This window comes from Vidua chalybeata, chromosome 4 (genome assembly GCF_026979565.1).
Source record: "Vidua chalybeata isolate OUT-0048 chromosome 4, bVidCha1 merged haplotype, whole genome shotgun sequence".
NCBI lineage: Eukaryota > Metazoa > Chordata > Aves > Passeriformes > Viduidae > Vidua > Vidua chalybeata.
The window spans coordinates 62,234,172-62,255,233 of record NC_071533.1 but is presented as its reverse complement, the minus strand read 5'-3'; the positions used below and the strand labels follow the sequence as shown (position 1 = coordinate 62,255,233).

At 40.8% G+C, this 21,062-nt stretch overlaps 1 protein-coding gene across 6 annotated transcripts in view; it reads left to right on the top strand.

The window, feature by feature from the left end:
• ABLIM2 (actin binding LIM protein family member 2) overlaps window positions 1-21,062 on the top strand; it is a 127,576-nt gene that overhangs the window by 8,054 nt on the left and 98,460 nt on the right. For 4 of the 6 annotated variants that reach the window (XM_053941030.1, XM_053941029.1, XM_053941028.1 and 1 more), the window contains exon 1: window positions 20,223-20,375. The exons of 1 other annotated variant lie outside the window; for it this stretch is intronic. In XM_053941030.1, coding sequence (XP_053797005.1) covers window positions 20,360-20,375 — 16 coding nt within the window. In that variant the 5' untranslated portion in view covers window positions 20,223-20,359. Of the gene's footprint in view, window positions 1-20,222; window positions 20,376-21,062 lie in introns of those variants that run through there. One more of the 6 variants, XM_053941027.1, reaches the window with a different exon arrangement.

Below are 21,062 nucleotides of genomic sequence, written 5' to 3'. Positions count from 1 at the left end.
GGTAGTGTGGCCTAAATTTCATTAAATGCATAAAGCCAGCTTAACAAAGTTCTATTTATATCTTAATAGAGCTACCCACTGACACTGCTGCAGGTTTGCTTGTCTATATTATTAACAGGATTTGACCTAAGACTAAAACCTAGATTGTGCTGGGAACCCTTAACTTCCATTACTGCAAAACTTTGGGGGTTAAATAATTTTTCTGGTCTGAAGTCACATGATACATTTTCAGAAAAACTGCTGAAGCGATAGGCACATTTTGCATTTCTTTCCATAGATCTATAATTTTAACTTGTGATATGCCTGAGTTTTTTCCCAAGGTCAAAGCTGACTTTTGATGGGAACAACTCAGGCTGTGTCCTGTGAAGTTTATGAGATTGATGTTAGGGGAGTGCTGCCAGCTCTGAGGAAATGCACGGCTGAGCTTTCTGTGTCTTGTCTCTGAAGCACATAAGGTCTACATAGATCTAGAAGCATGCCATACTCATGCCTATTTTAGACAGCAGCAAACAGCACGAGCTGCAAATTTAAGTTGGCAGAAGAAGCCTGGCTGTTAAGCTGAAGCTGTCAGAAACTGCTACAGTGTTGGTTGGATGCTTGATTTACCTGTCCTGCTAAGAATTAGAAAGACGAAGTTTCTCAGGCCCTTTCTAAATACAAGGGTAAATAGTATTTTTGGAAATATGTAGAAATCCTGTATATTGCAGGTAGTCCCAGTTTCCATCCTAGTAATTTTGCTATCATACATGTGTTTTGTATGGTCAGTAATTATGTATTTATTACAGTGATGATGCTTTCAGTACAGCTGTTTGCACCGTGGGCATCAAAAAGCACAAATATTTCAGTTCTGCACTCCATCTTTAATTCTAGTTACTTGCATAAACTATTTTTGAGACACTGCCTAAGTAATGGGTCAAATTCAGTTGCTAAACAATCCTCTTTTCTGTGTAAGTGGTTGTTTTTACTCATATATCCTAATACAGAGTTGCTTGCAAATGCAGAAGTGTTTTCTTTCAAGACAAGAAAAGCTATTGAACATATAATTTCTCCTGATAGTCCATTTCTGTGTTAGTTACACTGAGTGCTTAGAAAATGCTGTCCTGGTTTACATTTTTGTAATAAAGAAATAATTTTCTTTTTTCCGTAGGTGAACCTGAATCTATTTTAAGGAGTTTCACATCTGTTGTTGCTTAGAGAGACCTTAGCAGTGGGTAAACAACAAACCTTGACATTTTAAAGGAAGATTCCTACCCTTAGCTTCCCTTGTGGATCTGGAAGGCAGATCATGTCTCTTGTGCTGGAAGGCAAAGGACTGAAATATAGATAGCCCCTGTGAATTTTCTAGTGAAATCATTGTAACTGTGCTGTGAAAAAAAAAAAATTACATGGGCATTATTTCCATTGCACTGATATTATGGTACCATGAAGAATTAACACTTACTAAAGAACCAGATTGGTCACAGGCTACCTGGTATTTCACCTTGGCAGCTCTGGGTGGCACTGGAGCAGTGGGGAGGGAGCACTTTGGGTGGGCAGTAGGAGCTGCACATCCACAAAGCCATTGGACAAAATGGCTTAAAGAAATCACAGACAAATAAACAAATCATCCTGCGTGTTCCACTCCTTCCTGTCTCTAGGCTGCTTCCAACATGGCTCTTGAATCTCACTGTCAGTGTTAAAATCTCTTTTCATCAATTTATTTCAACTTTTTATTGCATACTTCTTTGTAAGCATCCTGAAATGGTATGGCTTAAAGAAAGCAATAATGCAATAAATGACTGGAAAACTTTTAAATACAAATAATGTAATTATTATGATAATTGCTGTTATATGAATATTCCCTGTATTTTTTCCTGACTGCAGTTTATATAGTTTGTAAACTATTGGGAGGAGATGTTGTCTCTGGCTTTGTGTCATAGGTAAACAGCTGTACTATTTTTAATCCCAAACTAAAAGATAACATCTTATATTTGGAAAATTTTCCCATATTTTGCAGGAACCCCTTCCTTTTTTGGTAGAATGTATGACATTTATGTTCTCTGATGTCCGAGTTTCTTTTTGGTAGAATTTCATTATGGTATGTTCATGCTCATATTTTTGTAAATATGTTTAGCTTTCTAATAGTATTTTTTGTCAATTGACTGCAAAACTGTCACAGGGGAAGGGGATTTGCTTGTGCACACAGAACTGAGAGGAGATTTGTGACTTGTGTTGGGTAGGATTAGTCAAAAGAAGAAGAGTCTGGAATATCAAAGTCTGAATTAAATGTTCCTTCTGTCAGGTCACTCTTGACTTTACATGTGTAAGACTTAATACATTTTGGGTTATTTTTGGCATTGGCATGAGTGGCTGACATTTTCCTATAGATGTAAGAAAGGAAAATGAAAGGTTAATTTGTTTACCATCTTCCCCTAAGTTTTGAAAATAATATCTGGTCTTTAGCTTGTCCAGCAGCTCAACAAGGGAGGGAAGAGTTGGGCTTGAGAAAACCAACTGCAACAAAGCCAGTTTCCTGGTGTTAACTCCATGCCCCTGGCAGCCTAAATATTCCTGCCCTTCATTTTTGTTTCTTTCTGGATCACATCCATGAGGAGATTTCATTTCAAAAAGAAACCAAGATTGCAGCTGATGTCACCCATCAGATAAAACTTCACATGTAAAATACTTTAAAAGAAAAAATCCTTAGGACCTTACCCTGGAATTTATTTTTTTAATTTTTTTTTTTTATTATTTTTACATGGTAGGAAAAGGCAGCATGTGCTGGCACCCAAGCCGTGAGCGTGCAGCCCCACCAAGGAATCTGTGCAGCCCACAGTGACGCCTGTCCCAGCAGACTCCTGCCAGCAGCTGTCACTGTCACTTGCCAGTTCTTTAAAGCTCTTTAAAGGTGGCATAACGTGGCAAAGAGATAACGTGCAGCTTTTTCCTCTAGAGGCAGGCTTAAGTTAATATTCCCCCAAAGGCCATTGTTATGGATAAGCGCAGCTTTATGGATAAAGTGGAAAAGCTCTGGGTTTCTCTGTGCTCACCCATCTCCCTTTCCCAGCTGGGTAGAGAAGCTGGGGTTTGAGGCAACTTTCCAATTTTTCAATTTCTGCAGCTTTCATCAGTTACAATTACATGGATTTAATAGGTAATTTAGAAAATATTTGTGCTCTGTTCCAGGTCACACTGATAGCACGTGTCAGCTTTTGTGTCCCCCAGTGGCCTGAAAGCTGAGTTGTTGGGGTGAAGATTATTTCAGCTCTGAGGGCTGGTACTGAGTCAAGCTTCTTTACTGAGTATGATTGTCTAGATAAAGGGAACCTGCTCCAGGCCACACATGGCACTCCAAAAGATATTGAGACAACTGAGTCCATCTTAAAAATATCTGACCAAAGTGCACTCTGTTGATTGTGTCCTGTTGCTGTGTGTTTGGAAGCATCAGATTCCTGTGTTTCATTTCTTTGTCAGCAGGTTTTGATCATGTAATCATCCCAGAACTGTCACTGCTGGTATAAGTTAATTGTTGGGGGAAAATCATATGCATGATGAGAACTATTCCAAGGAGAGGTGGAGACAGGCCGCATTGGGGGTGCCTGCTGGGGAGCAGCACAGGGTGGTTATGAAGAACTGTTGCTGAACACACACTCCTTGCAGCTTTTTTGTTGTTAGAAGCCTTTTGACACCTCTGGCCTGTGTTCCAGAGTGTCTCACAGTGGGTTGTGCCTGCACCTGCGTGCAATGGGCCATTGCAGTCTCAGTGAGGAGTGGCTGTCTGCCCACCATCAACTCAGATGAGCCTGCTGTACAGAAAAATGCAGACGAGTGTTTCTGTGCAGGAATTCCTCAGTGCCATGCAGCATTATCCTTTAGCTGGGTTTACAAGCACAGAAGCATGTTTTAAGAGCTGTATTTTTAAAAGTGCACTCCACAATTTTGATTTTACATTAGACTTTAAGTTCATGAGGGTTCTTTGCAGAGCTGTTGACATGACCCCACTGCTGAAGCAGCAGCCAGCCCTGCAGTGCCTGTAGGAGAGGTCTGCCATAGTGCAATGCCTAACCCAAATCAACAAGGTAAGGCACTGGCAAACTAAATGTCTTATTTGTGCCCAAAGCCTCAAGAAACCAGACGTGCTAATGCAAGGGGTGCTGATTTATCAAAGGGCTGCAGCTACATGCAAGAGGATTATTTTTACTAATACATGCTTAGAGTTTGTCAGGCTAATAAGGCTCTGCAACATCTCTTGTGAATGCACAGAAAAGTTCAGTAGACTTCATATTGCTCCTTCAGTTTGAAATGTACAGCGTTCATCTTTACAGCTTGGAATTCCTCATTTGTACTGCTCATTATAATGTTTTAAAAATCATTCTGAAACTGATTCCTTAAAAGTTTTTGAGATGAAGAATCTTCAAGTTCAAGACTAGCTGTACTGTCATGTATAATCCCATTGAATCATAAGGAACTATGTATTCATATAAGAAATAAAACTTCATTCTGTAGTTACTAAAATCTACTCTTACCTTAGAATTAAAATTTTGAAGAATATCTTTTGAAAAATTTTGATTCAAATAAGAATATTTAGATTTCAGATTTTAATACTGTTACTCAGAGACCCATTGCAAATATAGCTTTGGTCAGCTTTCTTATGCAGACACGGAAATTAAGCTATTATGCCCTAAGGTTAAACCCCTAGAGCCCCTTCATTTATGAATTATTGTGCTGCAGATTGTTAACAGAGCATATTATACTGGAAGTTTTATCTGCATCTGCCTTATATAATTTAATGCAAATAAATTGTAGATAAAATATCCTAGGACATTAAATGTTTATTTGTGATAATAATTCTGTTTATTCAGCTTGAGGAAACTGGAGGTGAAGTTAAGAGTAAGTACACTTAAAAGGAAGCAAGAAAACAGGTTTTAATTATGATTTAAAGTAAAATAAGCAAATAAGTCTGAAATAAAATGATTAAAGATTGCTGTAGTGGTACATTAACATACTAAACTATTTAGAGTGTGACACATTTTCCACATCAGAATTAAACAAATAGCAGCTTAATACGTTAAGTCATTTCAGCAACATCTGCTCTGTCAGTTGCCTACGGGCTGGAAAATGAAGTATTATAGCTAAAGATCCACAGATGGATCCAGCAGCTCAGGATTTGCTCTGAGTGCTGGAGGGCTTGGGGCCAATTCTGGGTCCCTTGGCACCAGCCATGTTGGTGAGATGCCTTTGGCCCCTGCCTTGGTTTGGTACAGGGTGCTCAGCTGTGGGCGTTGTTGCCACTGTCCTATTTCCCCACCACAGCCATAAAATCAGTGAGTGGGACAAAGAGGCCACTTCTGCTGTTTCCAAGAGGAATTTCACTTGCTGTGGGAGTATTTTTTATTTATTTGTTTATTTATTTTTTTTCCCTTAATGTTTTTTCCTTTCCTTGGGGCTACCTACATTGGTGAGTGAAACTGCCCTGTCAGCCCTTCCCAACACTGTGGGAAGGTCACTTCAAAACTCACGTGTTGGTGTTCTCTCTCCAAAGCAAGGTATTATATTGTATCTCCAGGACTTTAAATAAATAAGTACATATATTTTCTGTTTTTTTAAAAAATACTCTAGTATCATCAATTTAGAATATACAAGCAGAAACCAAAACCTTATGCACATTCCTGAGATCTATAAATTAGTCCATGTACACGCACAAGAACATTAAGGGACAAATCAGGAGTAGTGGCATCCATAATCATAAGATGGAACAGAAATTGGAGCCTCTTTTCTACCATTTGCATTTAGTTTATGTTGTTCATACTGGAAAGGGATGAGAAGAATTTCTAGAATGTTAAAAACTTCTAACCTTTTTCTGCAACTATGACAACTAGAACCAAATTAATCTAATAAAAAAAACTAAAGAACAGATTGCTGTACAGTCACATATCTCTGAGGGATGGTACTTAATTTAAAACAACAAGTATTTCAAGGCTGTGATAGAACTTTGAGGGCTTAACAATACTTCTTATGTTGCAGTCAAAACTCCCAGAGCTCCCATATGGAAGAGTCAGCCAAAATTCACAGTGCAGCCAGATTAGCAGTGTTAATCACATTGCCTGTTCTTTAAATTACAAGGAACCTGGGCAGGGTATAGAGGCTGGAAACTGGATATCTGTGCAGTAATGCCTGTGATCCTGAGGATATATTGTTAGGTGGGATTGGTGTTTATTGTCTCAATAAAATCTCTACTTCTAAGGCAAATTGCAATGTCAAATGTGTAACTTTGTAAGCTGCCTTGGTTTCTTTGTATGTTTGTTCTGTGCATAGATTTAAAAACTGTTTGGCTGCTCTACTTCTGCTGTGAATTTTTGGTGGTGGGATCACTGATGTCACTGTGTATCTCGTATTTGGTTTGTAGGGTCAGTCCTCAGGTCAGGCTGCTGCAAATCCACGTATTGTTGTGACTGGTAACACTGTGGGACAATAAAGTAATTATGACATTTATATCTAAAAGAAAGGCATTTATTTAGCCATTTAAGCATGAGTATAATATTAGTTTCTATTATTTTAGAATCCAGTGGTCTAAAGCTACAGATGAGAAATGTTGACACACCCCTCAGGGCATTCCAAGCTCCTTTATGGCAGATCCAGATAGAAGAATTTTGGTTTGTTACTTACGATACATGAAGCTATGATGGAAGGTGGCTGTGTAAAAAAAAACCTGGATGGACAAAATGCTATGAGTTAAAGGTGTTCAGCAGCAGTGAAGAGTGGGTCAGCTTTCAGACGATACAAAATATGGGTTTGGAAGGCTAATTTTAATCACCGTGCTTTAAATTTGTGTCCTCACTCACCTGTGATGGTGTTCATGTTAGAGAGGGATTTTAGAGAGACCTGCTTTGCTCATGCCAGGGTCCTGGCACTGGAGGAAGTGGAGCAGGGCTGTGGACAGAGGATGGGCAGAGGCTGGATGTACAAGGAGGGTCTGCAGGAGCCAGGCTCCTTTGGGAGGCTGAGGGAGAGCATCAGTGTCTTCATGTCCCACTGCTGGGCTGGAGAGAGGATGGACCCAGGCTCTGCTCAGAGTGGCAAAAGGACAGGACCCAACTCCATGGCAGCTTGCACCATGGCAAGTTCTGATTAAGTAGGAGAGAAAACAAAATTCCTGAGAAGATTGTAAAGCACTGGAGCAGGGAAAGTGGCAGCCTTACATCCTTGGAGGTTTGAGTTTTGGACGGGATGAGAACCTGTGCAACCTGATCTGGTGGGATCTGTGCTGAGGAGGAGGCTGGACTAAATGACCTCCAGAGGTGCCTTCCAACGTAAATGATTCTGGTTCTAAATATAGCGTGTGGGAGTGCTAAACTTGACTTTGGCATGATTAAAATTACATTTAAAGCTAAAGCAGGACAGCAAGACAATACTTCTGGGACCCTTGTGCAGCACTTCCAAAAAACACTGGCTCAGATACATTTCCAGGGGAAGCTCAGTTATTCTGAAGCATGGTGTTACACCAGAGTTACATGGTGATTTTAAAACCATAGCTATGCCTCAGAGTGTGTGTGGTGCTTACATGTGCTTTGTAAGAGGTCAGATTTATTTCTACAGGTCACAAACTGAACAGCTGAATGGATTTGAGGCTCCTAACCCCCATTCTGTGACAGATAATTAGAAGATCTAATCTCTTGTACAGTTGACCTGAGAATAAATTTCTAATAGTCTGTGGATTTGCTGCACAGCAGAGTATACAGCTTCTCGTTATAATTTAATATGTTGTTAGTACAGCTAGAACAATTTTGAGATGTCTTGATTTAAAGTTGAATCTTGGGACTGTTATTTTCTTTTTGAACATAAAAAATACAAGAAATTCCTAGCTAGGAGAGGTATAATCTCAGTATTATAAAACTGTCTGTAAAATGATAGCAAAAGATACTGAGAAAAAGGAGCTTTTATTTAAAGATAGAACAATTTCAAGTTTAAAAAAAGCAAACTTTATTTTATTACATTTTCTAATTATGTCCATACCTAATCATACAACCAATAAATGGATTGATATGTGCCAAAGTTGAGGTTTAGCATGTAAGTATTAAGGCTTTTGAGTAGGTCTAAATGTGTTTGAAAGGTTTTGGTGCAGTGCTTTAAATAAAATAAATTAAATCTTACTGTGTGAGTAGAATAATAAACTTTAAAGTGATTGTTATAATTCTACCTTTGTACAAATCTAATCTCACTGGTTGAAAAGAGAACATACAAAATGAATGGAGAACTCCATCTCAGTAGTTGCAGAGAGATGAGTTTATTTTCTGTCTTTTTCCAGTTTCTGGTAATTATTAACACACCAAATATGAAAGTAGGAAATCTGTCAGTCTGCTGGAGCGTGTTTGGGGACTGCTGTGTTGTGCTGGAGAGTTGGACACTTAGGCTGCCAGTCTGGAGGACAAAAAGATGACTCCCAGCAATTTTCCTTTACTCTTTCCTGATGCTAAGTGCACAGCTAATTTCACAGCTGAAATTAACCTAATCAATTTTTAAATAAGTGTTGATTACACCTGTATGGATATAACCACCCTAGCAGACTGTCAGTAACAGGCCTGAAGGCAGGAATTATGTGGCAGATTTGACCTGCAATTGGAAAGAAAGTTCAATAGAGGTTTAAAAGAAGCAAATTGTGAAGTGCAGCAGAAAATAATCTTGAACTAGAGGTTCAGGGATTCTGCTGCTTTCTGAAGAGCCATACTGAATGGCCTTGTGTTAGTGGTGTATTTCTAAATCAAGATAATATTATTGCTGTGTGTATAGAAAACCTCCATGACACTGTCTTGCAAAAGAATATTTATTAAAATAATCCTATATTTTTAGATGGCAATTGTAGAATGACACAGTATTACTCATTTTTTTCCAAATGGTTAGCTAGTCTTTGGGGCACTTTTTATTATTTTCATTAAGAGGAAGAATTGACAGCAGGTATTCCTTGCAAAATTACATTTTCTCAAGAAAATAATATTAAGAAAGGCCTATTTTGTATGAATAGCAGGGCCCAAGATCAGGCAGAGTTTGTCCTGCTATTTCTCCACTCTTAGAGAATCTGTTGTTGTTCTCTTACTATTGAAAACAGTAGTTGGTGGGGTTTGCATTTCCCCTAGTCCTTTTCTTTCCTCAGGACCACATCTGTGTTGATCAGCAGTTCCCAGGTATTTGTATGCAGGGGTTTTCTGTTGTTTTACAAATATTCCCCTAAAAGAGGTAGATTTGTTCTCTTCTCTTTGTTTTTCTTCTTCTTTCTTTCTTTTTGACTTAGTTTGTAAAGTTTTGATATTAGTCTACATTAAAGATACAATTTGCACATTTATTTACTATTTGATTCTATCCTGACTTGCATAATCAGCATCTGGAAGTAAGAGTTTGTAACATTTTGAAAACAATCAGAAAGATAATTTCTTCTTCTAATGCCTAATTTAAAAGCTGGAGATTAATGATGTTTCATTTTTATTATGCAATACCACACATTGTTAATTTTTGCCCAAGAGAAATGCTTAAACCATTAAATATTATATCTGCTTTGAATAAAATATATTTGCAGATTGTTTCATATACAGTATTCTCACTGAGTGATTTTGTTTGGGAGTTACTAACTCTTCTGATAAAATGTGCTTGCTATTGGCAGTAGCATTTCAGCAACCTCTAGCAAACAATGGAAGGCTGAAGTGTTACCTGATCTATTTGTAGAAAGCTCATGTTTCCATAGAGGGAAGAACTGAAAACTTGTTCTTTTGAAGATTACAGCTGCCATTGGAAAAGATGCCATGTTAGTCTTACTCACAGTGCTGTGGAAATATGAAGGTGCCTGAAAGCATTGCTGTGATCAACTCAGTGGTGCAATGCAAGGCATTAAAACCTGTCTGCCCTGGGCTCTAGCAGGGTGTCAGACAGGGAACCTGTGACATGATGGGGGCCATCAAGCTTGCATGGCTTGGAGCATAAGTGGAAGTTGTTGTTCTGTGCCAGATTGAAATTCAGAGTTTTCAACTCTGTTTCAGCTCAGCTTTGGAAGAAAATTGAGATAGCAGAATTTTTAATGCTTAGTGATACAGCAAATCCTACTAAGAGAGTCACTTAAAGAGTTGGGATTGATTTGTGATTGACAGCATGAAAAATGTTGTCAGAATGACTGAGTCTGGAAGCTAGGTCAAATTAAGGATTTCTGCAAATAATAGTGGCTAATTCAGAGTTTTCTGCTTTTGGCATCTAAGGTCTCATTGGTTGGGTGAGCTAGTTGGTTGTCAGTAGAGAGAAGCATTTCCATTTCACATTTTCCACAGCCCCAGTGACAGTTGTAGCTAAAATTATTACGGTGGTAAGGATTGGATTGCATTAAGGAATTGTTCCTAGTTCTCTGCTTATTTAACGTGTTAGCTTTTGCTATGTCCTTTTCCTAGGTCTTATGTAAGAAACTCTATTGCTGAGAAAATTCAATTGCATCCTATCATTTTTTACACCCTGAGGAACCCAACAGTCTTTTCAAGGACTTGCATATTGTGCTTTGAATATGAAATTAATACTTACTGCTTCCAGCTCGATCAGTGTAATTTTATTAGGATATGTTTTCCTTAGGTACCTCACTCAGTGCTACAATCACATCTGTATTTTAAGAGAGCACACAAAAAGCAAAATAATTTTTTGAAATTCAGGCCTGTTTCTACAGAAACACTTACAAAATGAAGGAGTTTTAAAGTCCAGATAATGATAGTGCTTAGCAGTGCAGAAAAACAAGTCACACAGGAGAGAATGCTGATTTCATTCATTACAAAGCAGGATTGTCCTTCTTTAATTCAGTGAGAGCAGGGCTGTCACTCCAAATGATAAAGTGGGATGTGACAGAAAGGGTATTTACCATCTGAGTCATCATTTACTTCAGGAGTATTTGGACTGACTCTTTGTTTATCTTCTGTTTTGGAAATAAACGCTGCAAATGTGCCGTGATAGCATGGATCACTTGTTCTTTCTGTGTGTTGCATTAAACTAAAGTTGGGCTTCTCTTTAATTAAAATGGTTATTTTTCTGTGGTGCTCTGGGAGTAGAGCAGTGCCAGACTCTGCTCTGATGCTCCTTTGGTACATGGTCAGCAGTGGGGAAGGGTGAACAGAGCTCCCAGGTGTCGCAGCCCTGGGAAACAGTAACGGAGACTCACTTCCTCCAGCAACACGGTGGAAGGAATGTTTGAAGAAACTCTGTGCCCAGAAGAAGGGAGATGTCCAGGAGAAGGATTGAAGTTGGGAAAATGAGATGCTAAGGGCAGTGAGGAAGGAGCATTTGTGGGAAAATAGAGCTAAATTAGAAGTAAATGGTTGCAAGTAGATTGGGCATTGGGTATTGTCCTGCTCTCGATGAGCCCAGTGCCTCATGGCCATAGCTTGTCCTCTGTTCTTAAACTGTGTGGGGGTTTGGTGGGGCTGCATGTACTTGTTGGGTTCCTGGCTGGCTGTGTGTGGACACATCCCTGCACCCCATAGTCCCCCAGATTTGACTGTGCATAATTTGTCCTGCTTCTACATAAAGCCAGCTGCCCGTATGTGAGTGACCATCCAGTGTGGGGTAGTGGAAGGGAGCCTGAAGTGCCTGAGGTGGGAGGGCTGTGAGTGCAAACAGCCTCAGAGCTGGGCAGGCAGCAGAGGGGATGTGCTGGAACATGTCATGGCACGAGCTGTGTCCTTGAACAGCCGTGTCCGTGATGGCCCAGCAGCCCAAGCCTGGCTTCAGTGTCATGTAGGTCAAGGGACAGCGTCCTGCGTCACTGCCCTCTTAGGAGGTTGTTCTTAAGGACTGGAATTGGTGGGATTATTGGCAATTGGAGCAGCTTGCAGCCAGATGAAACTCCTGGTTTCCTTGCCCTTGTTGTGGGGGGAGAGGAGGAGTGACCTACATCTGCCCAGGGGGCTGTCAAGCTCCACACTGCAGTGACTTGCTAGGCTTTTCTCTGTTAGGGACAGAGATAAAGGCTTCTCTTGAGACAGAGGGAAATAAATGTTCTTGGTGTTCACCAGGCCTTGGCTACAATTTTAGATTAATTGTTTGTTTTGTATAGAGTGTGAGGAATTAACCAGCTTCAGTGGCTGGATGGGGAAGAGTGTGCTTCAGGATCTCCTGACCACACTGCTGTTCCCTTGACACAATAAAGATACTTCGTGTTTCAACCCCGTTGAAATCAGAGGAGAGAGGTTAGTGTGGAATTTGGCACTAGATTTTCAACTGTCCTTTACTGAATTGCATTTCTGTACATTACCTGGGAAAAATGCTGTACAGTATCTTTTTACATATAAGACATGATTTTATCAGATAATGTTGCTGCTTCCCCTTCTGTCTGTAAAAGGTGAATATAAAGCTTCAGAACAAAATATTTATTTTGAGCTGAAACCCATTTTGTGTCTGAATGAGGTGGTGTTTGCAAATTAATCAACTCAAAACTTGGTCTAAAACCATGTTGTACAGATACCTCAAGATGTTCCTGTTGATAATAGAACTGTTAGTTGCAGAACTGTGCAAGAAGTAGCACTGTAGCTGAAGGCTCTGGGGTCGTGTTGGTGTGGATGTAACACATTTCTGCTGTGGATGTGGTGTCAAGAGATAATTGCAGAAATTGTGTAGCCTGAATGTGAAAAGGGAGGCAATGTGCTGGTTTGTCTAAAGGGGATGAAACAGAATTAGATTTGTATAAGTGTAACTGAATCTAAGAAGAAATTCTTACAGTGTGAAAAATTCTCCAAAGATAACTAACTTGCACTGTATGAGGTAGTGTGGCTTTAGTACCAGAGCTTCAAAAACGTCAATATCTATGTGTATTTGAATTAACTCCATGATTGCAATAAAACAAGAGCTAATCCCTTTCTAATGCCAAATTAAGCAGAGCAAATAAAAGCAGGAGTTCAGTTTTATATTTCAGAGTAACTATTCTAGACATTTTTATGCTGCAGACTACAACATAAAAAGGAAAGAGCTTTGCAAAGGTCCTTAAGTTATTAATTGTAATTCTTTCAGAAATATATTTCATATAGTGCTAGTCGAAAGTTAGTAAATTATATTAATTAATGATTGGGTTGATATATTGTGTCTTGGCTAGCAAAATGAACTATTGCTTTTATATTATTTTATCTTGCTTTTACTTTTTGGTGTTGCTGTAACAAACAAGCATCACTGTTGTTAGTATTACTCTGTACCAGGGAATGGAAAGACAAATGAGCCGTGGAAATCCCTTGTACACTGTTTTTCCCCAGTTACAAACATTTGCTCATTTCCAAGCCAGGGAATGTGCTTGTCCCCCTCCCCCTTTGGAGGACACAGATGGAGCAGATGTCAGAGTGAAGAGTGATGCAGAGCAGGGGTGCTACAGACCTGGGGGCAGGAAATAGCACCACAGTCACAGTTTCTGGTGCTGGGTCACGGCTTTCCAAAAAAGAATGCCCTAAAGATGAGGGTACTGGCAGAAATATGGTTTGGGTAACTGGTGGAGGTGCTAGAAGTGATCATCAGGCAGCCAGGGAGGTGCAGAACAGTAGTAGATATAGAGTCCAGTTATTTTTTTTAGTTGATTCTTAAGATTTTGGAGCTGCTTACAGTGGAACTGAGCAATAAAGAATATCAATTAATTTAGACACACTCCAAGAAAAAAAAAGATCTGCTTTGTTTCTTGGTATTAAAGCTCAGAGACATAATTGCATTTCAGATGTTACGGATGGGAAATTGTAACCTCAGGCAAGTGGGGGAAAGGCTGAACTTTCTGGTTGTGATGAGCCAACTGCTGAGATCAAAACTTGACAGAATTAAGAAATAAATGCTGATGAAAGTTTTTGACCCAGATCGATAATGATATTACTGGTGGACTTTACTGGGAGCAGGGTTAAGTGTAACAGCATCACATTTCCAATGATGGCTTCTTTTTTACTTTCAAAACATCACTCCACGTTGTTGACAAATTCCTCAGTGATCATCAACCAAAATGAATGCATTTAAGTAGGATTTGGATCTGACCTGCTGCTTTGCAGCTACATCCCTTCACAGAGAATGGGATTTGGAAAGCAGGCAGAAGAATGTTCTCTGGCATGGTCCCTGTGGGCTGAAGGCAAGGATTAAAGTGCTGGGAGCTGCGTGTGTGTGAGAGGACACAGAGTGCTGCAGATGAGGATGTGTCTGAAATCCCCAGTCCCCTCTGGGGCAGATTTCTTCTTCAGGACTTTTCACTTGGGATTTGAAGTCTAGATCCTAAATATGATTTTCAGTGTCTCTCTCCTTTGCAAACCCAAGCAGAGCTATCCGTGCAAACACCAGGGTTGGACTTGCAGCTGCTTGAGCCTCTGAGGAAGAGGAATTTGCATCCATGGTTCTCTACTGGATCTATTGGTGTAAAACTCACCTTGCCACTTGTTCAGGTGGCCCTAATCTGAAGATGGTAGTCAGCTTTTTTTGCACAGGGTGGTCTCTGCATGGCCATATCTAAACAGTCCTGGTTGAGCATCACCATAGCTTGACAGAGCTGCAGGGTTTGTGGAAAGGCATCCCAGGCTTGTGGGATGAGTGTATCCAATAAATGTGACAAGGGTTCAGAGAGGTCTCTTTGGTCACAGAGCTTTTGTTTCTTGGAAAACAAGGAAGGTAACTCTTGAGATGGAAACTTCTCAGATCTGCTGGGTGACACCAAGTAAAGCCCTCAGTACCCACACTCACAAAGGACATGAGCTATAAACAAGCACACACAGCTCTTCCCACTACATGTGGAAGCCAAAGGTGCTTTCCCACAGTTGGCCATGGACAGCTGGGAAATGGGAAGTGAAAAATCAGCTTGCCCTGCCTTTGGATGTGTTGAGGAGGGGTTTCCAGCCTTACAGCTTTGGACTTATGTGTGTGGCATTTCAGGCACATGAGTTCTCTTAGACATAGACCCAGGCCTCTTTACTCTCAAAATGTCCCATTTTGGGGGGAATGATGAGGATGGGATGTGTACCTTTTTTTTTTTTTTTTTTTTGTAAGAAATCTTCAAAGTTAAATTTATTGATTCCAATTAAAACACATGAGAGGTTGAATCTTTTTTTTTTTTTTTTCTGGATAGCACGTACCCACATCATCATTTGATAATATTGTAAGGTAGCTGGTGATTGAAAAATTATGGCAATTTCTGTGTAACTTTTCAGAAGAGAGCAGTGCAATGAAGGTCCTTTAAGTCTGTCTAATTCTTTAGGTAATACTTCTGTTTACTCTCTATTAAAGCACTTGACATTTCTATTGATTAAAAATCCAGACAATTTAAATGGTAATTTTATATATAAAACAATGATAAATTAAAATTTAGTAATCTCTTTCTCTCTTTGTGTGCATGTAGCATCAGCCCACACAGAAGAATCTTCCCTTTAAAGCCTTCTCCATGCATTCATTTAGTCCCAAAAGAAATACCCAAAAATTATCTTGGTGTCTTTGCAGAGCCTGTCATCTTTTTTGCCCACTCACAATCCCCCAAATGCCAATATCACATTGTAGTTTAAATCCTCCTGTATTCAAATATATAAATGAGTTTTTTTAATTCTCATGCCTACCACGTGCACATTTTGGCTACACCAACTGACGTTTATTGCCTTGTTCTGCTTATTTGATTTTCCTCACATAAAATTCTGATTTTTTCCTGGGTGGTTCTTGTTACAGTACCTTTTCTGTTGCAGCCAGGATGCCTTCCCTTAATACAATACATCCCATTGTGCTAGCTCACCACTGGGTATAGAGTTTCCCTCTTGCTTTTTGAAGTCCTTTCTGTGAAAAGTCCCTTGTAGCGCCTGACCTTTTAGAAACCTTTTATTAACCTTTTGTTAATTGCTTGCCATATCCTTATTAGATGACAGGTTTTCTCTGAGCTAAATTGTAGCCTATAACCTCTACCTTAGCAGATCTTTCCTTATCTGAGGTCTGCTCCATTTTACTGGCAGTCCCTGGGAGTTTTATAAGGTCAGCAGAGTCCCGGGGTAGCAGGTTCATTCCTGAAGGTGTGTGACCTGCGGGACCATTTCTGTGCCTCTCGTTGTCTCTCTGCTGCTAACCAGACCCTATCCCTGTATGCCCTGACCTGGGTCACTTTGCACACTGCATTCTGGATGTCCTCTCACCTTATTATGGGGCAGTGTTTGGCTTTTTCAGTTCTCTAAGCATTTTCTTGCACCCTGTTTTTAGGTTTGATACACCACTGTTTGCCATTATAAAATCTCTGCTAAAGGCTTTGTAGGGTATATATTTGATTTTTGCTCACTATTTTGGGTGCACAGTTTTCTGAAGAATATTAGATGGTGCTTTCATTCTAGCTGGGGGAGCACAGGGGTCTAATGCCAGCTTTGGTCTGGATCTAGGTCTGCCATAGAGAGATCCCCCTTGGAAAAAGGAGCTGGGAGTGGGAGAAGTTCTGCTTTCATTCATCCAACTTGCTGGCCAGCAATCAAGGGCTGTCATCATGGATTTCAGGGCTGAAGGAATCTCTTTATTCCCAAGAGATAGCAAGGAGCAGAGCAGGACTCATGACCCAGTTACCTCTGGAGCAAACACAGCTGCCTGCTCTCCGTCAGAATTCAGAGTGGATCCTCAGTCTGATTTTCCCTGCTTCATGAATATGCAGGATTCACAGAATCACAGAGTGGCTGAGGTTGGAAGGGGCCTCTGGAGTTCATCTAGTCCAAGCTCCCTGCTAGAGCAAGTTCTTTATTTCAGTGCCTTGTACAAGAGCCCACTGTCTCTGACCTGCTTGCACGTCTTTCAATTAAAGGGGAATTGCATGTGGCTCATTGCTGTGCAGCTAATGAGAAGTGTTATCTCATGCATGGACTTGAGGATGGAGGTGTTTGAGAGTCAGAAGTTTAAACTCAGGCTGTTTCTGAGCAGGACAGGTTTTGGTGGCATGCAACAGGTCACTGGGGCGGAGTTGGGTGGTTTTGCAAGTCCATTCCCAGCAGAAATTGGATTAATGCAAGAGAGGCTGGGCAGACAGTTGGAAGACATGAGTTTACATGGTACAGGCACCATTTACCTAATTTACCCTTTTCCTGCTCATTTTCACTTCTGCCATGGGTTTGTCCTTTTTTGTTTCTATCATGAATGCTTGGGGATGTGGGCCATTCAGCAGTAGTTCCAGCTTTGGACAGAGCTGCTAGGAATATCTCAGTTCAATTAATAAATTGTGATAATTAGGAGGAAACATCTATTACTTAATTTTATTTTTGTCCTAGTGATAAAATATTACTGAAATCTGTATCATTATATATAGAAGTATATTTAATTTTATTGTATTTTTCATGTAATAGAGTGTCCTGAGTTGGAAAGGACACACAGGGATCCTCAAAGTTTCAAGTCTTAGCCCTGCACAGCGCCATCCTCAGGAGTCACACCATGTGTCCCAGAGGATTGTCTAAACACTTCTTGAGCTCTGCCAGGCTGGTGCTGTCACCACTTCCCTGGGGAGCTGTTCCAGTGCCCAACCACCCTCTGGGTGAAGAACCTTCTTCTGATATCCAACCTAAACTTCCTCTGACACAACCTCCATTTGTGTCAACAGGCCATTCCCTGGGGCCCTGTCACTGTTGCCACAGAGAAAAGGGCAGTGCCTCTTTTTCTTTGTGTATTTTCCCCAGTAGAAAATCCAAATTATCGCTAAGCTGGATCAAAACTACCAAAAGCAAAAATAACATGAAGCAGCACTGCAACCAGTTTTAGCAACTTAGAAGAAAATACATCTTAAAATGTACTGAGAAAAATTGTGAAATATGATGATTTCTTGTATTTTCTAGCATTTTCAAAGTAAAATTCAATAATCAGAGATTATTTATGAAAAATTAATATCTTAATCTGTATTGGGACTGGACTCTATGGAGTCCCCATTTGCTATTGAACAGACATATATACGATTGGGTAGAAACTTGTTGAGCGACTTAAAGTCCAGGGACTTAGTTGTATAAAATCATAAAGGCTCCTGTGTTGGAAGAAACCCATGGGGATTGTTGAGTCCAGCTCCTGACTCCACACAGGACAACCTAAAATTTAAACCAATATGCCAATCCCAAGCAACATAAGAGCTGCTGCAAGCTAACAGGTACATACCTGTTGTATATTGCCAAGTCCCTGAATCTCAGGTGGTGTTATAGCTCTGATTTTTAAAAGAATTCTTAGCTAGAAAATACTTCCATATTTTATAGTGAAGAACATGCTCTACATTTTTCTACATTTAATGAAATAATTGTTCCAAAACATTTTCAGAGGCTGACTGTGACAAAAGCTCAAAATGGGCCTAGTGAAGTGCAGTGAAGAACAGAAACAGGGTTAGACTATGCATTGTCACCTTCCTAGAGCCACATTCCTAGAATCCTACTGGAATATCTCAAACTGAAACGAACCCATGAGGATCAAGTCTAACTCCTTGTTCCTTGCAGGAACTACCTAAAACTAAACTATAACCAGTCGAAGTACTACTGACATTCACTTTAGCTTACATTTGGGAAGAGGGCAGTGAGTACAGGAAAAAAAGTGTAAGTTAATTAGGAACAGGTCTGAAATCTTTTTTAAATGTCCTTTTTAATTCATGGTACCACAGGTTATAAAAATTTTGCAGCCAGCTAATCCATTTCAGAGTGGCCTAAATTCATTGCTGTCTGGTGGCTGTTTGCAAAGATACTGGTGACGGCATTGACCTGGGTAATGTAACCTTGGAAAAAGCAAACCTGAAACAGGAAGGGTGAGAGCACTGCTGTGCCTACCAGGACTTCACTTGAGATTTTAAGAGGAGCCAGGTGTCCTGTCCTTCTCTGTAGCAAGGGCAGTGTGCTTTTACTACTGTTAAAACAGTGGAGTTACAGGTGTTTGGTCTGTGTTGATCTGAGAAATCAGGTTAAAGCTACACAGTTTTCTGGATCATTTGCAGCAGGTCTCTGATCTCTCGCCTGTGCTGCTGCCACTGCTGTCCCTTGTCATGCCCATCATGAGTCAGCCCATCATGCTAAAGAAGGGCAATGGCCTCGTGCTTTGTGCCTGTGAAGCCCATGGGTGGTGATGGAGTTCCTCAGAAACACCACGAAAACCTTCTGAGCTCCTCGAGTGTGATTTCTCCTTTGCTGCAGCCAAGTGGTGAGACTGCAGGGGAGGCTCAGGGATCACACCTCAAATTGTAAATACAAATCAGTGCACTGTGTGACTGCATTGTGATCGTTCAGTGTTAAAATGCAAGTTACCAAGCATTTAGCCTTGGGAGCCTGGCAAGCAGAGGGAAAGGCTGTGTTAGAGTGAAAGCCCTTTCACTTTTCCTGCCTATTAATTTACGTGCCTTCAGAGTGTTGCCATTTAGCGAAGTGCCTTTTGTGTTTCTGCCAAGCTGAAGTAGCCGCTGGGAAAAACTAAGTAGGCCAAACCCTGCAAGTATCTGGAGAGCTCAGCCAGGATGGCTGATGGTGATCCAAAAGAGAGTGAGGATGGATTTGGCTTCATGCAGGCAGCACAACAATATTGAACAAAATAAAAAGCTGACATAAGAGTTTTGTGTCAAAAGGTATTGCTGCAAGATAATGCATATAGAAGATTTTTTTAAATTGAGTAGTTAATAGTTTTGGTTCAGTGTATAGAAGCTGGGATCTGTGCTCTGGGTCTCAGGCCATGTCAGCTGAGGGCTATTTAAAGTTAGAGACCATGTCTGGCATGGCCCAGGGTAGTTGTGTCCTCACCATATAGATTCCTGAAGTCAGAGTACTTATAGAAGTGCTCATTCTGTTCCCATGTAGTGCTTTAAATAGCTGCACACATTACTGTTATTCCAGTGATACTCATTCCAACTCCATCTGAGCAATCAGGGCAGAGATTTTTGGCTGCCAGGTATTGCACAGTGGGAGCATCTCACCGCTTTCATCATCTCCTTCTGCCATCAGTGCTGTGCCCTCCTGCACCAGGGGGAAGGGACCGCTGTGTTTGGGGGGTGTCTAAAGGGATTTCCCTGCTACCTCAGCCCGTATTTCTAATTTATGACAAGGATTTTGCAGCTTTTAGTTCTTTTAGCCCTTCTCCCCAGGTGCCCAGCACCACCGCGAAGCGGCTGTGGTATCACCTGATGCGAAGGCACCCCTTGCTGGCACGTCCTGCATCCGGTCCCTCCGGCACAGTGGTGCCACCGCCACGGACGTGACAATATTTCGGCTTCTGTCGGACGCTATTTTTGCTCGGCGGTGACGAGGTTGGCTCCGCCGCCGCCTGTGCGGGGGTGCCGCAGGCGTCACCTGACCGCGGGCGCGCTGGGTGCCGGCGGCGGGGGCAGCGCACGCCGCGGGTCCCGCTCCCGCCGCAGCCAGCAGCACGGCTCCTGCGGGAATTGCCCCTCTGGAAGGGAACTGATGCAGGAATGCCCGAAGATACAGGTACAGTGTGGTGACTCCGCATTCTGGTCAGCCTAGACCTGAAATGACTCGCTTTTCATCTGGGGCTCTGGTAACTGAATCACTGATGCTGCTGTGAGAATAACAGCTCTGTGTTTATGTGGAAACACAGCAGAGTGGGGAAAGATGCTTAAACATTTATTGTAAATTATGCTTTGTGTTCTTTTAATGGCGATTTGGAAATTTATAATGAGTCTGGTAGTTAGCTGACAGCTCAATTTGAAAACTTTCCTCGTTTTTTCAAATGGAAATTGACTTCAGTGTTTATATTAGACTACAATGGGAAAAAAGTCCCTATTTCTTTATGCAGCTATCTTGGAGTATTGTTTCTATATCCTATCTCATTGCAATCTGCCTAAACCTGTACAAAAATAGCCTTTACAATACTGCTGTAGCAGTTACTCCAACTCAGCAGAGATTTTTATGAACTGTGTTTGAATTCAGTAAATATTTTATTATTATAATTTAAATAATTTTATTATTTATAATAATGAGGGCAGGAGGTTAGCTTATGCTGGGTTTGTTTATGTGATGTGAATTTAGCACAGAGCATATGGTGCGATTTGAAAATCTTGTGTGAATACTCGAGCTGTGTTGCACCTCCTGTGCTTGGTTTATTCACATCCTGTTGGATAACACCTCTCTTTTGCCTCTGGTCCCATAAACTCT